This window comes from Saccostrea echinata, unplaced genomic scaffold, assembly GCF_033153115.1.
Source record: "Saccostrea echinata isolate AGI-Se365-2 ecotype Australia unplaced genomic scaffold, CSIRO_AGI_Sech_v1 ptg000054l, whole genome shotgun sequence".
Taxonomy (NCBI): Eukaryota; Metazoa; Mollusca; class Bivalvia; order Ostreida; family Ostreidae; genus Saccostrea; species Saccostrea echinata.
The window spans coordinates 46,176,367-46,194,722 of NW_026889803.1; the positions used below are offsets into that span (position 1 = coordinate 46,176,367).

General features: G+C 33.4%; 1 protein-coding gene across 1 annotated transcript; it reads right to left on the reverse strand.

The window, feature by feature from the left end:
* Positions 1–6,359: 6,359 nt before the first annotated feature.
* LOC133204939 (von Willebrand factor D and EGF domain-containing protein-like) lies at positions 6,360–13,195 on the reverse strand. Its single transcript, XM_061340682.1, has 16 exons — positions 13,153–13,195; positions 12,649–12,893; positions 12,429–12,515; positions 11,945–12,319; positions 11,487–11,636; positions 11,164–11,370; positions 10,833–11,038; positions 10,651–10,719; positions 10,238–10,517; positions 9,906–10,055; positions 9,440–9,632; positions 7,700–7,884; positions 7,340–7,597; positions 7,176–7,206; positions 6,824–6,923; positions 6,360–6,564 (listed from the first exon to the last, which is right to left on the reverse strand). Exons 2-16 carry the CDS (start codon positions 12,829–12,831, stop codon positions 6,360–6,362), a joined length of 2,679 nt encoding a protein of 892 aa, XP_061196666.1. The 5' UTR covers positions 12,832–12,893; positions 13,153–13,195.
* Between the last annotated feature and the right edge of the window lie 5,161 nt (positions 13,196–18,356).

Genomic DNA, 18,356 nt, shown 5'->3' on the forward strand with positions numbered 1-18,356 from the left:
ACGTGAATTTAGTTTTTTGTCAGACATTGAATTTTGATTTTGCCACTCTAAGACGATAAAATTGAACTGGTATTCCTTTTTAACAGGCAAGGAATTATCAAAATATGATCGTTAAAGCCTAACAAATGGTTTCATATCCACATGATTTACTCGGAATATTTAAAAAAAATGGGATTATTTCTATGCATTTTTTATTGCGACAAATATTATGCAAACATTATTATAATTTTAACAAATTCAAGAAAGCTTGAACAGGGCAGTTAAATCAGCCAGAGTATATCATTTTTTTCTGATCTCCTTGTACAAGCTGACAAAATTTTGATGTTTTATACATTCCATTTGAAGATGACACTAATTCTATTTTGCAATTTTAAGGTATAACACAACAACATGAGGGGGTCACAAGTTTCCGTATATTTGTCTTCGGTCTTTCCAATAAACAATACTAATCAAAGGCATAACACAAAAAAACTAGTATGCTGTTCCATAAAATCTTTATCAAACACACTTCAAACAAATTTGATCGACTTGCTTCTGTATATTTCCTATAAATAATGGTCTATTCTTTACTTAGATATATCAATTCTAGATCAATTTTTATCTCGTTATAACGAGATAATTATCTCGTTATAACGAGATAACTAACTCGTTATAACGAGATAATTATCTCGTTATAACGAGATAACTAACTCGTTATAACGAGATACTAACTCGTTATAACGAGATAACTAACTCGTTATAACGAGATAATTTTCTCGTTATAACGAGATAACTAACTCGTTATAACGAGATAACTAACTCGTTATAACGAGATAATTATCTCGTTATAACGAGATAACTAACTCGTTATAACGAGATAACTAACTCGTTATAACGAGATAACTAACTCGTTATAACGGGATAATTATCTCGTTATAACGAGATACTAACTCGTTATAACGAGATACTAACTCGTTATTACGAGATAATTATCTCGTTATAACGAGTTAAATATTTTTTTTGTCTTGTCAAAAATGAGCCTATCCGGCTTTCGTACATTTCAATCAGATAACTGTTAAATATTCTATTGCCCTTTTTTAACTACAGTGTAGATGCCAAGTTAATACATGATTGGTTCCAAATAAAGAAATAAAGCAGGAAGTTATAAGGTAGGAATAATTACGAGTCGTATACTTGTACATATAATTAGAACCACATAACTTTTAAAATTTTATTATTGGCATTATTTCTATTGTATAAGTTTAGTCCTCAAAAGATCAATATTTATCAACAGAGCTAACTTATATTGGATGAAAGAGAAACATACATTGTAATTAATCCATATATGAAAATAAAAACTGTATGTACAAATTTTCATCAAATAATTATTAATTAAAACGATAAGATAGTATCATTGTTTTACACTTTGTTTTCCATTAAAAAAGCACGACTCCATTGTCTACCCTTTTCAAATTACTATATTGCCTGTCAGCTTAAAGAAGAAATCACGTGTCTATGTACTTAACATTATGCAAGGAAAAACAACCACTTTGTTTAAAAAAATAGTAAAATATTTAAACATCGTCTACTAAATTCAAATAATCAAGGTACAACATATGACTACATTTTTAACCTAAAGCGAAGCATAAAAAATTTTTCTTGCCTTTAATGAATAAAAACTGACCAGAGGACATCGGTAATTTATCATCATTTTATATTTAAAGTTTCCATTTAAACTAATGTCTGAGTATTGTTGATATTATCTTGAGAGAAACACGTCAAAGACAAAAGTAATAAATATATAATTAATCGATGTTATTTTATGCTAAGTCTACAGGTCCGCTTCTTTCTCAATATCAGTTATATTTTTCACGGTGACGGACGTCAATTGAAAACAACTAGCGTCTTAACAAATATATTGGAAAAAAATTTATGATGAAGAAGGACTGGGCCATATTGACTCTGGTGAGTGGTGTGGCCAGCTTTTGTGGGAGAAATGATATTATCTAAGAATTGAAAGAAGGCGTTAACAAGCAAGTATAGCAAGTATCTTATATACTAATAAGAATTTAAAATTTTAAAGTCATTCACAATTCTTAACGTCATGAAGGCTCAAAATTATCCATCATTATTAATAAGATATGTTTTTAATTGTTCGATGGAAATAAAAACTATCTAATCAATTTTAACATACTATCCACATTTCAAGCAAGAAATAAAACCAGCCATGCTACTATCACCATTTGGCATGTTTGTCTGTTGGCAACACGTGTTATTAAAATCAGTTCCAAGTCCGACTTCTATACATTACAACCAAATAAAGTAGTTTTTAAATATTGCATTGAGCATTATGTTAAATGTGTGATCTATGTAAAGAAGCTAGAATGCAGTAAGTAATAAAATAGGTCTACAATGTATTTATTGAACCAAGTAATGTTCAAAATTTTCTTACGTGGCATCAAAAATCGTCTAATCATTTAATCCCGTGTAACTTTAAATGTCTATGTCTACCATCTTTGTATATTTTTATCTTTCAAAAATCAGTAACTTTTTCAAAATTTTTATGCATTTGATATACCTAAAATATTAGGTTAATTGAAGAAAGAAATAGCGTTGTTCGCAAAGGCTGGTGTATATAGGAATTTAAAATCATTTATAGTTCATGTAAAGCTGTCGTTAACCTAACAAGATATATATCACCCTTCAGTATCAAAGTAACTTTTAAAACAAGAGGCTCAAGGGCAACATCGCTCACCTGAGCACTGTGGCTAGGAAAAAAGCAAAAATCAGTTCAGTATTGAAAAGCTTAAATGCATAAGTGGTCCCGACCTACCCCTACAAGGGGTGGGGGTGAGGGGTATGATTTCTACACTAACTAAGGATGCTAACATGCTTCTTTGACTAACTGTGTCTTTTTTTCCTACAAGTTTGTACGTTCATTGTGGTCCCATCCCACCCCGGGGTCATGATTTGAACAAATCTGAATCTAAACTATCTGAAGATGCTTCCATATAAATATGACCAATCATGGCTTTGTTGTTATTGAGAAGAAGATTTTAAAAAAATTCTAAGTATACCTTTGTAAAACTTTGATCATCAATTGTTGCCCGACCCTATCCCCCGGGGGTCATGATTTGAACAAACTTAAATCAACACTACCTGAGGATGCCTCCATATAAATATTACCAATCACGGCTTTGTTGTTCTGTGCAAGAAGATTTAAAAAAAAATCCTATATTTACATATGTAAAACTTTGATCGTCCATTGTAGCCCCGCCCTTCCCCTGGGAGTCATGATTTGGACAAATTTAAATTTACACTACCGGAGGATAATTCCACATGAATATCGTCTTTCCTGGCCCAGTTGTTCTTGAGAAGAAGATTTTTAAAAGATGCCATACTTTTTCACTAGTTTGTAATTATCTCCCCTTGGAAGAGGCCCTTCATTTGAACAATCTAAAATCCGTTTTACCCAAGAATAATTTGTGCCAAGTTTGGTTAAAATTGGCCCAGTGGTTCTGGAGAAGAAGATGAAATTGTGAAAAGTTAACGACAACGACGACGACAAGGACAGGCAACGGACGAATTTCGATCAGAAAAGCTCACTTGAGCTTCGGCTCAGGTGAACTTAAAAGCAAAAATCAACCATTTTGATTGTATGTATTGTATGTTCAATGATGGAAAGCTGATGGCTGTTATTTCATGTTAAGATTCCCAAACATTTGGGAATAAATTGATTTGCTTTCATCAACAATCAATTAATAAGCAACACTTAACTCAGTAGTCATCAAACAATTCATAATACGAGCTCAATGATGTTAAAGCAATAATTTAATCAATTACCTGTACATTTATATTTTCGTTTTCAATCATTAATAGCCAGAAATCAGAGGAATTAATCAATTACATCAAATGGATTGTAAATTTCAACAAAAAAATTGTATCACGTCTCAATAAATTGTCACAAAAATAATCTCGACTTGACACGATAATTTTACGAATCTCAACAGGAGTTAAATGCATTGACAGCTTCTGCCATCTACATACATTTTAGTCACGATATTTGCATGACGAAGGAACAATCAACCAATTATAATGTACACTGTGATGCAACATCATTGGATCACTTTGCATCTATTTCTTATAAAATTGTATCATTACACTTCAACTCTATTAACCATTAATGATAATAATTAAACATTTCTTGATATATAAAGCATTTTATCCACTGTGATAGTAATACAAATACATGTATCAGCTTGCACAATAAAGAGGAGAAGGTTGTTAAGAAACAAGGTGAATATTAAAAAACTGCGAGTCTTCTAAATCAGTGAATATAAAAAAACAGCAAATCCAAAATCGAGCATCTTATTGAAACCAATGCACGCTCATTACTCCATAGTCTGCCGCAAGCGCAGAGCAGATCACTCCGCGTGGATGAAAACAGACGCATTACACACGGCAACCTAGCCCAACAAATTGCAAAAACGAAGAAGATGAAACATACATGTAGTAATCAACCTCGATTTGCCACCAGAGATCTTTTTTATGTACAGATCTAGATTCAGATTTGTCTGAGTTGTGAAAGTGAGGATGTATGATTTTCATTTGCGCCATGGTTCACTTTAGATCTGATACTTTAATGAACTATGATGAAAGTCCACCGAACTTTCTAAATTCAACACGGATATATCTATATATAGTGGCAGAATTTTCTATTCAAATGATATTCACTATGGACCACTGTAATTATTGATTGATTGATTATATGTTGTTTTACGTCCTGTTCGAGAATTTTTCACTCATATAGAGACGTCACCATAAACCGGTGAAAGGCTTCAAATTTAGACCTTTACTCGGCACTCAGAGCCATTGAGCAGTGAGGGTTCTTTATCATGTCAACGCCTACCGTGACAGGGGACCTTGGTTTTTTGAAGGTCTCATCCGAAGGACCCGCAACTTTTTCTTCAAAGTGCCGAGCGCTTGGCAAAGGAACAGTTGTTGCCTACTTTTTTATCGACTTAGGTCAGTTGCGGCCGTGATTCGAACATACGACCTTCCAATTACGGAGCGAGCCATCTGTAATGAATTTAAATTATAAAGACCTCTTATCCAAATAAAAAAAGACCAGGCTGTATAAGTATAAAAATATAAGCTGTATATTTGAACTAGATAATTATGATTATTTCTTCTAAGGTGACATATAGGCCCAGCAGGCTGGGTGTTTGTATTTCAATTAATGATATTAATTCATGCCTATTGCTTATTTTGTTAAACACTTCACTATAATAAATAAACACTACTACTGCTTGCAAATGTACATCATAAATACATGCAAAGTCATCCACTAAAAGACTAATTCATATCACAAAATCTGAGAGATATTTATAAGACTGCTAGTAAGGGAATTCATCATGGTCTCTTGGTCTTGTTTCTTTTTAAAAATGTTTGCTCGTTTCTTTAGATTAAAATGCACAAAAACATTTTATAATGATGGAGAGAGTCACTGCGATAGTAAATGTTTAGATTATTTTTTTTTTAAAATGTAACATTCTGTACCAAATGACTTATCTAGCCATACTTCAAGTTATTTATTGGTCTGTAGAGACGACTAGAAAGGGTTCGTAGGTGGAAAAAATATACAGGTTGGTTATAGAATATGTCTAGAATTAGGGAATGAAAGATCATTGATTGACTAGTGCTGGAAAGTGGCAAAGTACATCCCCAAAGTGCGCAGAAAATCTTGCGCCGTAAATTGCACTTTATTTGCATTACGAGATCTGTAGCGTTGTTGTCAAAGGCTAAAATATAAAACCTTAACGTTACAGTTCCTCAGCTAACAATCAAGTTATTTGTCAGTTTAATTATATTTATTGATTTATTAAAAATTTAAAAAATATCAATAAAGGTTCAATTGCAACGACAGCGACAGCAATTCTTCCAACCTACTGAAACTTAAATATGTACCCTATCCTATTATCTTATTATCTTATAGATGTTTATCATTTTTGTGATCTATATTATCGTAACTACTATGATGAATGGACAATTTAAAATTGACAGGGCAATTTAATGTAAATAAAACTTTTTCCTTTATGTGTAACTTTGTAAAGTCTGTTCAGCTTTGGTCAGCCGACCATATCGTGGACTTTTAAACTATGTTTCATAGAGATGATTCCTGCAGATCAGAACCCAAATATGCCCATCTTCTTTATTTATCTCACAAAATATAAAAATATCAGAATTATTTTACACAGTTACGAGTCATATACTAGTATAGTTTGGTCACTAAATCGTAAATATTAAGAATGATTCAAAGTAATACAATCTTCACAATTAAGCCGTATCAAATTGATCGTCCATTTAAGAAATAAAAAAAACTAATTCTTTTCTTCAAAATGCAGAGATATATCAGTGGGTTCCCGTTTCTGCTGGTAGACATAAGAAGTTGGGGGCAGGGACGGTATGGGCTGACCGTAGTCAGTACCCCCCACCCACAGAGACCCAGCGTCATTTCTTGGTATCGTTTTCAGACCGTCTTCCTTCTGTATACCTATAACAGACTGGGCGCGACCTTCTGGAAACCTGAAATACATGAATAGTATAAATGTGGATAAAAGATGCATAAAACAAGTAAAATATCTCTTTTTCCAAAGAAAATCACCTGCACGTTTAAAAAGAAATTTATATTTGGAATCTCAGCTAAATTGCAAGCTCTTTGGAATTCATAATCTTACTATCCTCACAACATTACAGTATAGAGTCAAAGTAAGCATGTCTCAATTCAGTTGCTCTCATTAATTCTAAATGGTAATTGTCTTCAAAGAATCGCATCACGACTAACCTTTTCTTTTTAATGAGAACAATAACAATTACAATTACAGCAACTGCTACAGTAGCAAAACCTGTAGCACCAGCAATGGCAGGAATGTTGACGTCAGGACCTACAATATAAACAAGTATGTAGTTTGGCGTTATAGTACACTGTAATCTTTCATGTAATTTCTTTAAGTAATGTACACATCTGATGTATAAACTCTTGACATCGTGTGTATTTGTCAGTTTGTCTATCTAAAAGAGCATCTCCACCCAAAAACATAAAGATCACAATTATATATTATGAATGTAAGTAAACCTTCAACATAGGTAAAATTGAATGTACCAGAAATAAAAGTGTAAAGCGAATTTTAACGTACCTGATTTGGATGAGGATCTCGCCTCACTTATCTGAAAAAGTTGTACACTCAAATGTATACTAAATATATTTATATTATATCTAAAACATGTATATTCAATTTTTTTTTTAAATCTTTGTTTGCTTTACAAAGATAAATGAGACTTAAATTTCACTTTCACATACCATCTTCTGGCACGTTAGAGTCTTTGTGTCACACGAGTATCTCTGACTGTCATACACCAATAAAGTCACAAGATCACTGAAGGTTATACCATCATAACTAAGCGAGATATTCCAACCATGAACACCATCCATCACTGAGCGACGTCGACGTCGAGTAGACGCAGAAACGGAAGGCAACGTCACAGTGATCAGGTTGAAGTGACGGAAAGTTGCATTTGAGGTCACAGAAAAAGACTCTGACACTTCCATTTCTTCTATCTTAGAAATATATTTTTTGTTCAATTAGTTTTATTGACCATTGTTATTTGAAGAACGTATGATATATTACACAATTGTTAGATTTAAACTGAGATATCCTACCTCAAAATACAACATCTTTGCAACGACGTTTTCAGAGTAGAATTTGCCTACAATATTTGTTTTTTGACATGATCGTTTTCTTGTATCACAAATTCCACTGGACGGCAAAGAAAAGTCAGTTGGTGGCACTGACAAACGGACAGAGCAATCACTCCCAATAAACCCGTTACGACAGAAACACGCAGCTATTTAACAGAAAAAATGATGTAACTAAAAGAAAACCAAAACATATTTATTAGGGATGTCCACGAATAGTCGACTATTCGACTATCAGTCGAATAAACCGACGATCGAATAATGAAACGACATTTGAATATTATTATTATAATTCAATAAATGCAATAAAAGAATGATAACGATATGGAATTCTTATCACAAAATTGAGAAACCGTCTTTCCTCAGAGACAGTCGATAAGATATAATTTTTCCGCAACAAAAAATGATTGATTTTCCATGCACGTATAGAAAGAACTGTACAGTAATAATAAGTGCTTCAATACTGCGAGAATTATTTGTCAGTTACTGCCCGTGTTGTTTTTGTAATTATACTGGGCTTTGTTTATAAAATTACTAATTGGACTTGATCTTATACATGCACCAATTATCTTTTATTTTAAGATTCTTCGAATGCAAACCGTTCACGGTAGCTCAGTCGGTAGAGCGCTCGCTCCGTGATCGGAAGGTCGTGAGTTCGAATCTCGGCAGCGACAGACCTAAGTCGATAAAAAATAGGTAGCAACTGTTCCTTCGCCATGCGCTCGGCACTTTGAAGTGAAAGTTGCGGGTCCTTCGGATGAGACCTTAAAAACCGAGGCCCCGTGTCACGGCAGGCGTTGACACGATAAAGATCCCTCACTGCTCAATGGCCCTGAGTGCAGTGTAAAGGTCAAAATTTAAAGCCCTTCACCGGTAGTGGTGACGTCTATATGAGTGAAAAATTCTCGAATGGGACGTAAAACAACATACAATCAATCAATCAATCTTCGAATGCAAGGAACAAACCATAGCTATGACATGTTTTGACACTTCTATAATTATTAAAACAATTCGCTTATATTTTAAACTGTTTAAGGACATTTTGAAAGGCAGAGCAATCAATAAATGAATAAGCAGTATCTAACTGTTAATTAAACAATTTCACAGGCACCTGAAATGTGGATAGTGTTTGATCACCCCCCCCCCCCCATTTATTTCTTAACAAGCTTTAAAAGATATCGGCTGGCAATTTTTTAAATGCCTACTAAAATAAAAAAATGACTGCATGTATAGACCGATTTATGAATTCGATTGATGGGGAAATCACATATTTTGGAGAATTAGGTTTCTAAAATTTCATATAATCATGCTTTCCACGCGTTACGTTGCATTAATTTTGATGTTACGTTTTTAAATAGATTATGTAAAAGGGTTTTTGAGTTATAAATATGTCATGAACCAGCGCAGTTTGAAATAAAATTTTATTTTCAGAAAATATTCCGAATATTCGACTATCGTTCGAATAATGCAATCGAATAATCGACTAAGGAAAATAAATATTTTGACATCCCTAATATTTATATTAATGAACCTGCCAATGACAAATAAGGATTCAATCATGAACTTGATTTAATATTTTTGCATAGCAATAATGCAGAATGGTTATGATAATCTATATTCAGTATATTAATTTCGATAGATTTGCCAATTACTGTGCAGACTTTTTAATGAACTGATTTGTGTTAAATAGTGTCCTCAATATACCATCTTTGCATTCTCCATTTCCAGAGCAGTTGGCGGGACAAAGTTGAGCTGTGATCAGTTGGATGATTGACAACTCCGAGGAGGAGTTAGAGGTGGAGTTAGTATAAAACACTTCCTGTTTCTTGGCCTCCGTAAGACACGCCCCTTTTAGTGTGTCTAGTGTATCATCTACCCACGTTGTATTTCCAGACATCTGAAATCATTACCAGCTAATTACAAGTAACTATTTGATTCACTGAATACATCATGTATATTTGCACATCATTCTATATTAACTCAGGATAGTAAATGCTTTGTTAATTGATGCAAACAAATTGATGAGTCCTGAAGATTATATTTGCATGTAAGACATTCAGCAGTAAGTCGATTTTTTGTATTTATATTTAAATAAAAATATACCCCTATCAAAATAAAAAAGACTGTGTGATAAAGAAGGATGTGCTATTTAGTGAGAAAAATTAAATACTTTGATATCCTCCACACAACTGTCTATGTAAGACTCTGAAGAGATGTTGACAAGTGAATTACACGTCTCCACAGCGGGGTCAAAGGTAAAGGCGTCAGTGCAATATTTCCTGGCTGACGTGGCGTTCCATCCATTAATCCAGTCACTTACCTATTTTGGATATTTATGTCCAATGAAATGCATGATTTGATTCACCAAAAGACTACATATTGAGAGTGTAATAAAAATTCTAAAAACGGTCATAGGTAATAGTCAACGTAAAAGAATACTTAACAAATTGAAAATAAACGGTAAAACATACGGTCAAAAATTTAATTAATTCTCATATTTACATTGAAGACAGCTGTTTCATCGTAATCGGTAGCATAGGTAAGTACAGTAGAGTCCCCAACATCATCTGATTCAACTGAACGCTTTCTTCTACGTGAGGTGGTGTCACATGCAGAAGAATCCATCACCATGGAAACCTGACTGCCACACACAGAGCTTGGTGTCGTCTGGTTACAGTGGGCCTGATTTCGAGACTCAAAGTCTGGACTGTAAGGATCCAGTGGCTCATCAGACGGGCACGTACAATAATTCTCTTTGTCTGTGTTGCCCTCGGAGGAATAGCTGTGGTACATGTAGAGGTATAGGTCTTTGAAATATGATATACAAAATTTAAAACAGACACATATGAATATTTCAAAAAATATAACGATGGATATGCATTTTTAATGTTTCATAGGATTAAATTTTTACTTACGAAAAGGATTTCGTTAAGAGTTTTGGATTTTTCACAAATAGACTTTCCTCAGCAGAATTCCATGGTATTCTGCACAATAAATTATTAGACTATATACTCATGTGAAGTTTATATCTAAAGCTGACAGGTCGACAGATACTTTAAAAAATAGAGATTTATTATTCAATAACTTAAGGCCATACCTCCATGATTCTGCGAAGCTATTTAGATCTGTAGCCCTCTGTCCATTTCTAGGAATGAAGTCATCTGTGACATCATTATTGGCGGGTCCACACAAGCCCTCCGTTTCCCCAATATCAGAAACAGATGCTCTAATTCGAATACTACCCACCCAGTTACTCCACCAGGAAATCGAGAACGACACCTCCGTACCGCTCGGAAAAGTAACCTAATTGAACCATTAAATTTATTCCTTTTCTCAAACCAAACACTTAGTAAATAAGATAAAGCTTAAAGTATAGTATGCACATACGGTTTGTGTGAGCAAGATTGCGTTGTTCTATTTTTTCTTACCGTGTAATAGCGCCAAAATTTTTCAATGTGGAGATCGTTATCATTACATATTTCGGTTTTTTCTTCTGGTATTGTCAAAGTCTTTGTCCAACTTGTAGATATCTCGGCGCATGTGCGAACAGAAAAGAGACTCCTGCCATTTCTTATGGCAATACCACAATTACATGTGGCGCGTCTCCAAACACATGCAGAAAACAAAACATGCACCTGAAAAAATTATGAGCTGCCCATATTTACAGAATGACCATTCAGCTGAAATCTCTTAAGCCAATATGATGGGTGGTCATACTTTTGTTGATTTTTTTGCATTTAAATTGACATACCGTGTAGGGCAACGTTTTGTGCCTGTACAGCAAAAACTCTCCAGCCCGTTGGTTGGAGAAGTACCTCCCGTCGAATGTTCTTTGGTGAGGATCCGTGTAGGAAGCACATAACTTACCCGATACCAAGGAGTCTTTGTCTTTTACGGTAACCTTTAGGACATGAATAAAATTTATCATATTTCCTTAGGTACACCAAACTAGTGTGTATAATAGCTAATCAATGAAGTGTACCTCACCAGTTACAAGTAACCGTAGTTGTCTAAAGCGAATCAACCAAAATATACTGTTACATGATGTAACAAAGAAAAAAAATTGAGGTGAAATGCGGAGAACTTATGGATAAAAAGGTACTCAAAGAATAGCAGACAATACCAGTGGAAGAGCAAAGTGGGAAATACGAATTCTGTATAAGAGTAAAGATACAGAAAATAAGTATAGGAGAGATAAATTAAACGTACTGTAATATCCGGAATCTTTGCTCCGTTCCATATTCCAGTGGAATCCATTGGATTTCTTGTAGAAGCAATCCTCAAGGTAGATTTTCTCTCCCTGAAATTGACCATTCCGTCAATATAACCAGTGACACTGATAGATGCCGTTTTGTCTTTATAACCAAATGTAACTCCACAAGGGTTATCCTTGAAGGCCACTCCGTTGCTAGTAAGACCATTCACGCACTGTCCCTCCCCTGGGGTCCAGATATAAAATTGGAAATTACAGTGGGAGTCTTTCATTGCGTCACTCAGAGTAGAAGGACAGCTGAATGGCACTGTAGCCTCCAGACTTATCTGAATTGTCTCCCCCTCAAACACAAAATACTGGAGCTGACTTGACTGCAAGATTGAACATTTTGTGTCAAAATAATTGTTTTCATCAACTTCTATGCAAAATATTTCAAGTGAATTATTACAGTAAACACAACACAATTAATTGTTTCTCTACCTTTATGCCCGCAAAATATGGATAACTTTCAGTAAAATCTCCCTGTATCCCAGTCGTTACATTTCTAACTCTTACAGCGCAAGATAACTGCAAATATATAGGTAACGATTAAGATATTCAGTAGCAATTTTTTTTTTCAATTTTCATCAGTTTTATATACACTGAGAGCACATGACAACACGTTTACAAGCTGCATGATTTTTTTTTCAATTATTTGTACCTGAAAACTCAGAGTGAAGTTGTTCACCCAGTGCTTTGTCCGTAGGGCTGTATCATTAATGTTACTGTAACTGACCCCAGTGTATTTGGCGTTATCGAGGAGCGTTCCGTCGATATACCACTGGACGTCGTACACAACGTTTCCAGGAATTGGTTGGAATTGACACTTAAAGACCGCCTCCATTGCTGTCTTATCTTCAGTTTCCTCATGAAAACTCCCCACTTTGGGACACACATTCAGAGTGTCTTCGGTTTTAATGAAAAAGTCAGAATGTTTTGTTGAAGAGATTTGCTTTGCAACAAGTTGTTTTTAAAAAAATGTAAAATATGCGTCCATGTGAAAGAGAACATTTAATTTTTTTTTACTTTGATATGGTGTACTCAAGGGAAATTTTTTTAATGGTTCAGAACTATCGGGTAGTTTTGATTCAACAAACAGATGTTTAGAGTTTTTATATTGTAATATTACATGAGTGCTTTTAGGATATTTTGACCTAGAACTCACCTGTGGCATCAAAGGTTCCTGATTTCTTGCATGATCCTTGATACGGAGCTATAAGAATAAATGTACTTATATATTGCTCTCACGACTACATTGAAGAAAAGTGAATTCTGTTTTAAGCTTAATAAAAAAGTGCTAATTTTCTCCACGTCGTATTACATAGTAATCTGTTTAATTTACCAGGTTGCAACAATAAATTCAAAAATTCTAACATGACAACAATTTGTAAATTTTATAATTACTTTTACTAGTTAGGTGGCATCAGAAAAATTACAAAGTGAACTTTTTTTTTTTTTTTTTTTTTTTTTTTTTAAATATTTACCTCCACCTTCTAAATTTAAAATGCACGATGCCAGTATTGATGCAATTTTATATAAATAAGTTGGGCTTAACCATAAATTATTTATAGATCCGGGATTCTTAGTGACTGTCTCATGGATCTGTCCCACAAACTTTTAGAAGTCAGAATTAAAGAAACTAGATGCTGTCATAAGACAGTAGTATCCGCACTTTAAAGTGTTTGTCTCTAACGCACGCTAGCTCCCTTATACCTGGGTAGCGAAGAAGCCACAAAATTACTCTGTAATAAATACAAATATGTATACATTTATCAAATAAAGCGTAAAATAGACAGATGAACATATGGCCGTGGACGTCTTATATGTTAGTATTTAAAAAATAAATTCATAACAGTCTGAAATTAAAGATCGAATGTAATAAAGAAAATTCTGATTTTAAAAGAGGGAGTTTCAGAAAAAAAAAATGTTTTTCTGTATTGGAAAAAACCGAAGAAAAAATCGCCCAAATTAGAACATAAACCGTCAATTTTCGACCCCCATTTGGCCCAAAGGGTAAAAAATTAATGAAAATTCTAAAACTTTATTGAACATCTACAAGACACCCACAAACAATCATCTTGCAAAAGTTGAAATGGCAACATCATAAAATTTAAGAGAAGTTCAGGGAACCAGGTTTTTGTATAATGAAAAGCATCGTGTTTTTTTTAACCCATTTGGCCCCCAGGGTAAAAATGATAATAATAAAACCTTATTGTACATCTACAGAACACTCCCTGTCATCTTGCAAAAGATAACATGGCTTTTGTGAAAAATGCATGAGGAGTTCTGGGAACCAGGTTTTTGTAAAATGAAAAATCAACAATTTTCAACCCAAATTTGACCTTTAGATTTAAAATAAAAATTCCAAAACCTTTGTGCACATCTGCAGGACACCCTTAATCATCTTGCAAAAGAGGAAACGGGTACAGCAAAAAAAGTAAGAGGAGTTCAGTGAAAGATTATTGGTTACTGCAGAAAATGTAAGAGGAGTTCAGAGAACGATATTTTTGTAGAAAAACGTCATTTTTTGATTCCTTATTGTGGGTGAAAATCGAAATTCCGAAACTTTATTGCAAGTTTACAGGACAGTCTCAATCATATTCCAAATATTAGTGCATGGTTACTGCAAAAATGTAAGAGGAGTTTGAGGAAGAAGATAGTGTGAAAGTCTTCTGGGGACAGAAAATGTGAGTATAATGATTTATCGGAAGTTTCTTTCTAAGTGAAACTCTGATCCTTTACATTTTTGATGTTATATATCAAATTTCTTGGTTGGTTATAAATAAAACGATATTGGAATCATTTAAGAAATACCGACCATATCAACACCAATATTAGGTAATGGCTCAATGACCATGGGAATATTTATAGAAAAATGAAAAAAAAAATTAATCCTGCGATTTCCGCACTTGTTTTTCATATGTTAACGAAAGTCAAAGACTAAAATGCAGGTTTTCAACTAATAATGATCGTCTGATGTTTTTTACGATTTATATATTTTTTGCTCTTGATTTTGGTGTATCTAGTCCGGATGATTGTTCGATTTAAAAAAAATGTGGCTTGGTTCTTTGAAATGCTCTTTTGTCCTGGGTTGATGGGCGGAGTTCATAGAAAAATGGGAGTTATGTACAGATAATCCACACTTTTAACCAAAAAAAATCACACCTAACAATTGATACACGCACACTCTCATGCCTTCAGTTGTCAATAACGTGTTTCAGCGTGGTGTAATTCAATATATTTTGAAAAGCTTTTAAATTCAATTACAATTACCTGCATGTCCTTGGACTGCTTCTGTCTAATGGTTTTTAGATAGTGTAACTCACTTTATATTCACGAGAACTTTAATTTCGAGTAATTGGATACAGTTTATTTTGCGTATTTGTATTTTCAAAGATTATATAAATGAATTACCCAAGCTAGTGAAATTTTGTCTCGCTTATTAATATCAAATAATTATCGCGCGATCATATTTAGTTGTGAAACTTCGATGACCTAGAGTTAATCTGTATCTGTTTCTTTGTTTGGACGATGATTTAAACGCTTCTGGCTTACATCATACCTTCCCATATACATTTTTACACATATTTAATATCACCATAGATTTATTTCTTTCTTTTAACTTTTCAAACAGTTTTAAGGGTATAAAAAGGATTTTAAAACATTCTATTTTACCTAGACATATTCCACCATGAAACCAGTTTATCAAAACGAAATAATCCCAGTAATCCAGGTAAAACAAAAAGAACCCGTCACATTTCCTGACCCAAAAGTACCAGCTTCCATAACATTGAGAAAATACCCTCGCCGTCTTTGTACCATTAGCTGGTAACGTGTCTAAAAATAAATTAAAAATTATCAAAACAATTCAGGGCACCTGATCAACAAGTATTGTTTAATTGAACTTTCTTTACCTTCACATTTCATTTTATATATAAAATTATTTCATATATCAGTTTGCAGTATACAATCAACTTACCGTTTAGAAGCCAAGAACATGAATGTTCACACGTACATTCGTCCGACAGCACAAGTGGTCGTCCATCCAGGAGCTGGGGTCGAATCCAAACACCGAGCGTATTACTGGAGATTACTTGTGGCGATACACAGGAGACTTCTTGATTGATTACTATCACAGTCGTATTGTCTGATGTACACGCTTCAGGGTCATTGTGGTAACCTGAAATTTCACAAACATACATGTACACAAAGAAGGAAGCCATCAAATTTAATAATCTCATATAAGTGTACACTGAAGTTTGACTTTTATTATCAGTTTTCAAAATTGACACTATATAAAGATTCGACGAATTCATATTTTTCTATGTGATAAACCAGTTACTTTAAAATGTACGAAAGCCCATTGAGCTCATTTTCGTAGGTAACAAAAATATATTTTTCGCGTTATAACGCGTAACTTTCGCGAATAAACGCGTAACTTTCGCGTTATAAAGCGTAACTTTCGCGAATAAACGCGTAACTTTCGCGAATAAACGCGTAACTTTCGCGTTATAACGCGAAATTTCGCGAATAAACGCGTAACTTTCGCCTTATAACGCGTAACTTTCGCGAATAAACGCGTAACTTTCGCGAAAAAACGCGAAACTTTCGCGTTTTAACGCGAAATTATACATATATAGTCTTGTTACTCAGGAACCTGTGATCTTGACTGACAGATAAAAAACATGAACGCAGAGGGGGACTTCTATGAATTTATAAATGACATTTCTTCAGAAGATATAAAAGAGAATTGATGCGAGAAATGGATAGATTAGTGTTGATTTTGCATTTAATCTCAAAACCCTACTAATTAATTAAATGAATATTCCTTTAAAGATTTTCTTGTTTTTCACTTGTTGAATCCAAGAAATTCTGTAATCTAATTTTTTTTTCTCAGGAAGATCTCCACTCGTTGCTTTCTTTGAATAAATTGTCAATGTTTTCGTAAGTAATGGTATGACCAAATGGTGCAACCTTAACATACAATGTTGTATTTCTTCAGTGAGTCTATCGGAGATGAAATATTTGATACGAATATTTGTCATCCAATTTTCACATTAGGTTACTCACATGTGATGTGACACAATTGTTCCGTGAAATACAAATTTACCTCATTGTTGTCAATTTTCTGAGATCTTCTATTTCAAATTCTATACAGAGTGTTCAATCTAGACTTGTATTTTCGCTCCTCTACTATACGCTTCAACACTTGTATTGAACAGCATTGAGAAAGACAAAATGTGACGGCAAAAAAGATTTAGAAAGAGGAAAGACACATTCAATGGCGAGAAAACATAAAATTTCAGCTCGTGATAATCCAAGTTCAAAATAGTCTTTCGTTTTTCACTGTAATGAATAAACTAGATCATTAAAAAGTAAAACAAACTGTAGACTTATGCAAATGTCTCTGTTTTACAGGGAAAGTTTCGCGTTATAACGCGAAAGTTACGCGTTTATTCGCGAAAGTTACGCGTTATAACGCGAAAAATATATATTTTTTTATCTACGAGAATGAGCTCAATGGGCTTTCGTAAAAATGTTTATATCATTCCATATGAAAAACCTTTGAGATTTTTTTTAGAAAAGAGCACTTCCACATAAGCATGGAAAATTTGCATGTATAAAAATCATTGTTCATTTCTTTAAAATGAACTTGAACTTAGGATACAAATTTTAACTTAATCATCATCCTTACCATAAGAACCGCGCAATAGAACAAGGAAAACCAGTCCTAACGGTAGCACCATTATACATAACTTGTATTGGCAGCTTAGGTCCAAATAATGTTTTATACAATCAGATAACTGTTATATATTCTATTGACTTTTTTTACTGCAGTTTAGATGCCAAGTTAATACACGTGATTGGTTTCAAATAAAGGAATAAAACATATCAAACATTTAAAAATAGAACCAAATGACTTAAAATTTTCCTACGTGGGATTATTATTATTCTATACGTACTCGAAGAAAAAGAACAGTATTTCGACAGAACTACTAAATTTTTTAAGAAATATAACACAATCGATCTATATTTATAATTAAAAACTGCATACTCAAGTGCTGCGATAATCGAAAACGATAAGAGTTAATGTTATAATTTTACAATTTGTTATTGATTTGAAAAGCATAACTTCAAATATTAAATTAAAATATAATCTTTTCTAGTCAGTTTAAAGTAGAGTTCATGTGTCTATATGACTCTTGACATTTGATTAGAAATTTATATACATGTATATGTACATGTATAATGCAAAAAAAAAATTAACTTTAAAAGGTTGTCTACTAAATTCAAATAAACAAGGTACAACATATTACTACATTTTTAACCTACAGGGAGACTTATAATTTTATTACCTTCAATGAATAA

Coding starts and splice junctions, on each gene's coding strand:
- LOC133204939 (XM_061340682.1), bottom strand. CDS start 12,831: ATGGAGGCGGTCTTTAAGTGTCAATTCCAACCAATTCCTGGAAACGTT. Junction 12,516..12,648: donor ACTTCACTCTGAGTTTTCAG/GTACAAATAATT, acceptor ATATATTTGCAG/TTATCTTGCGCTGTAAGAGT. Junction 11,637..11,944: donor CAAAGATTCCGGATATTACA/GTACGTTTAATT, acceptor CATGTCCTAAAG/GTTACCGTAAAAGACAAAGA.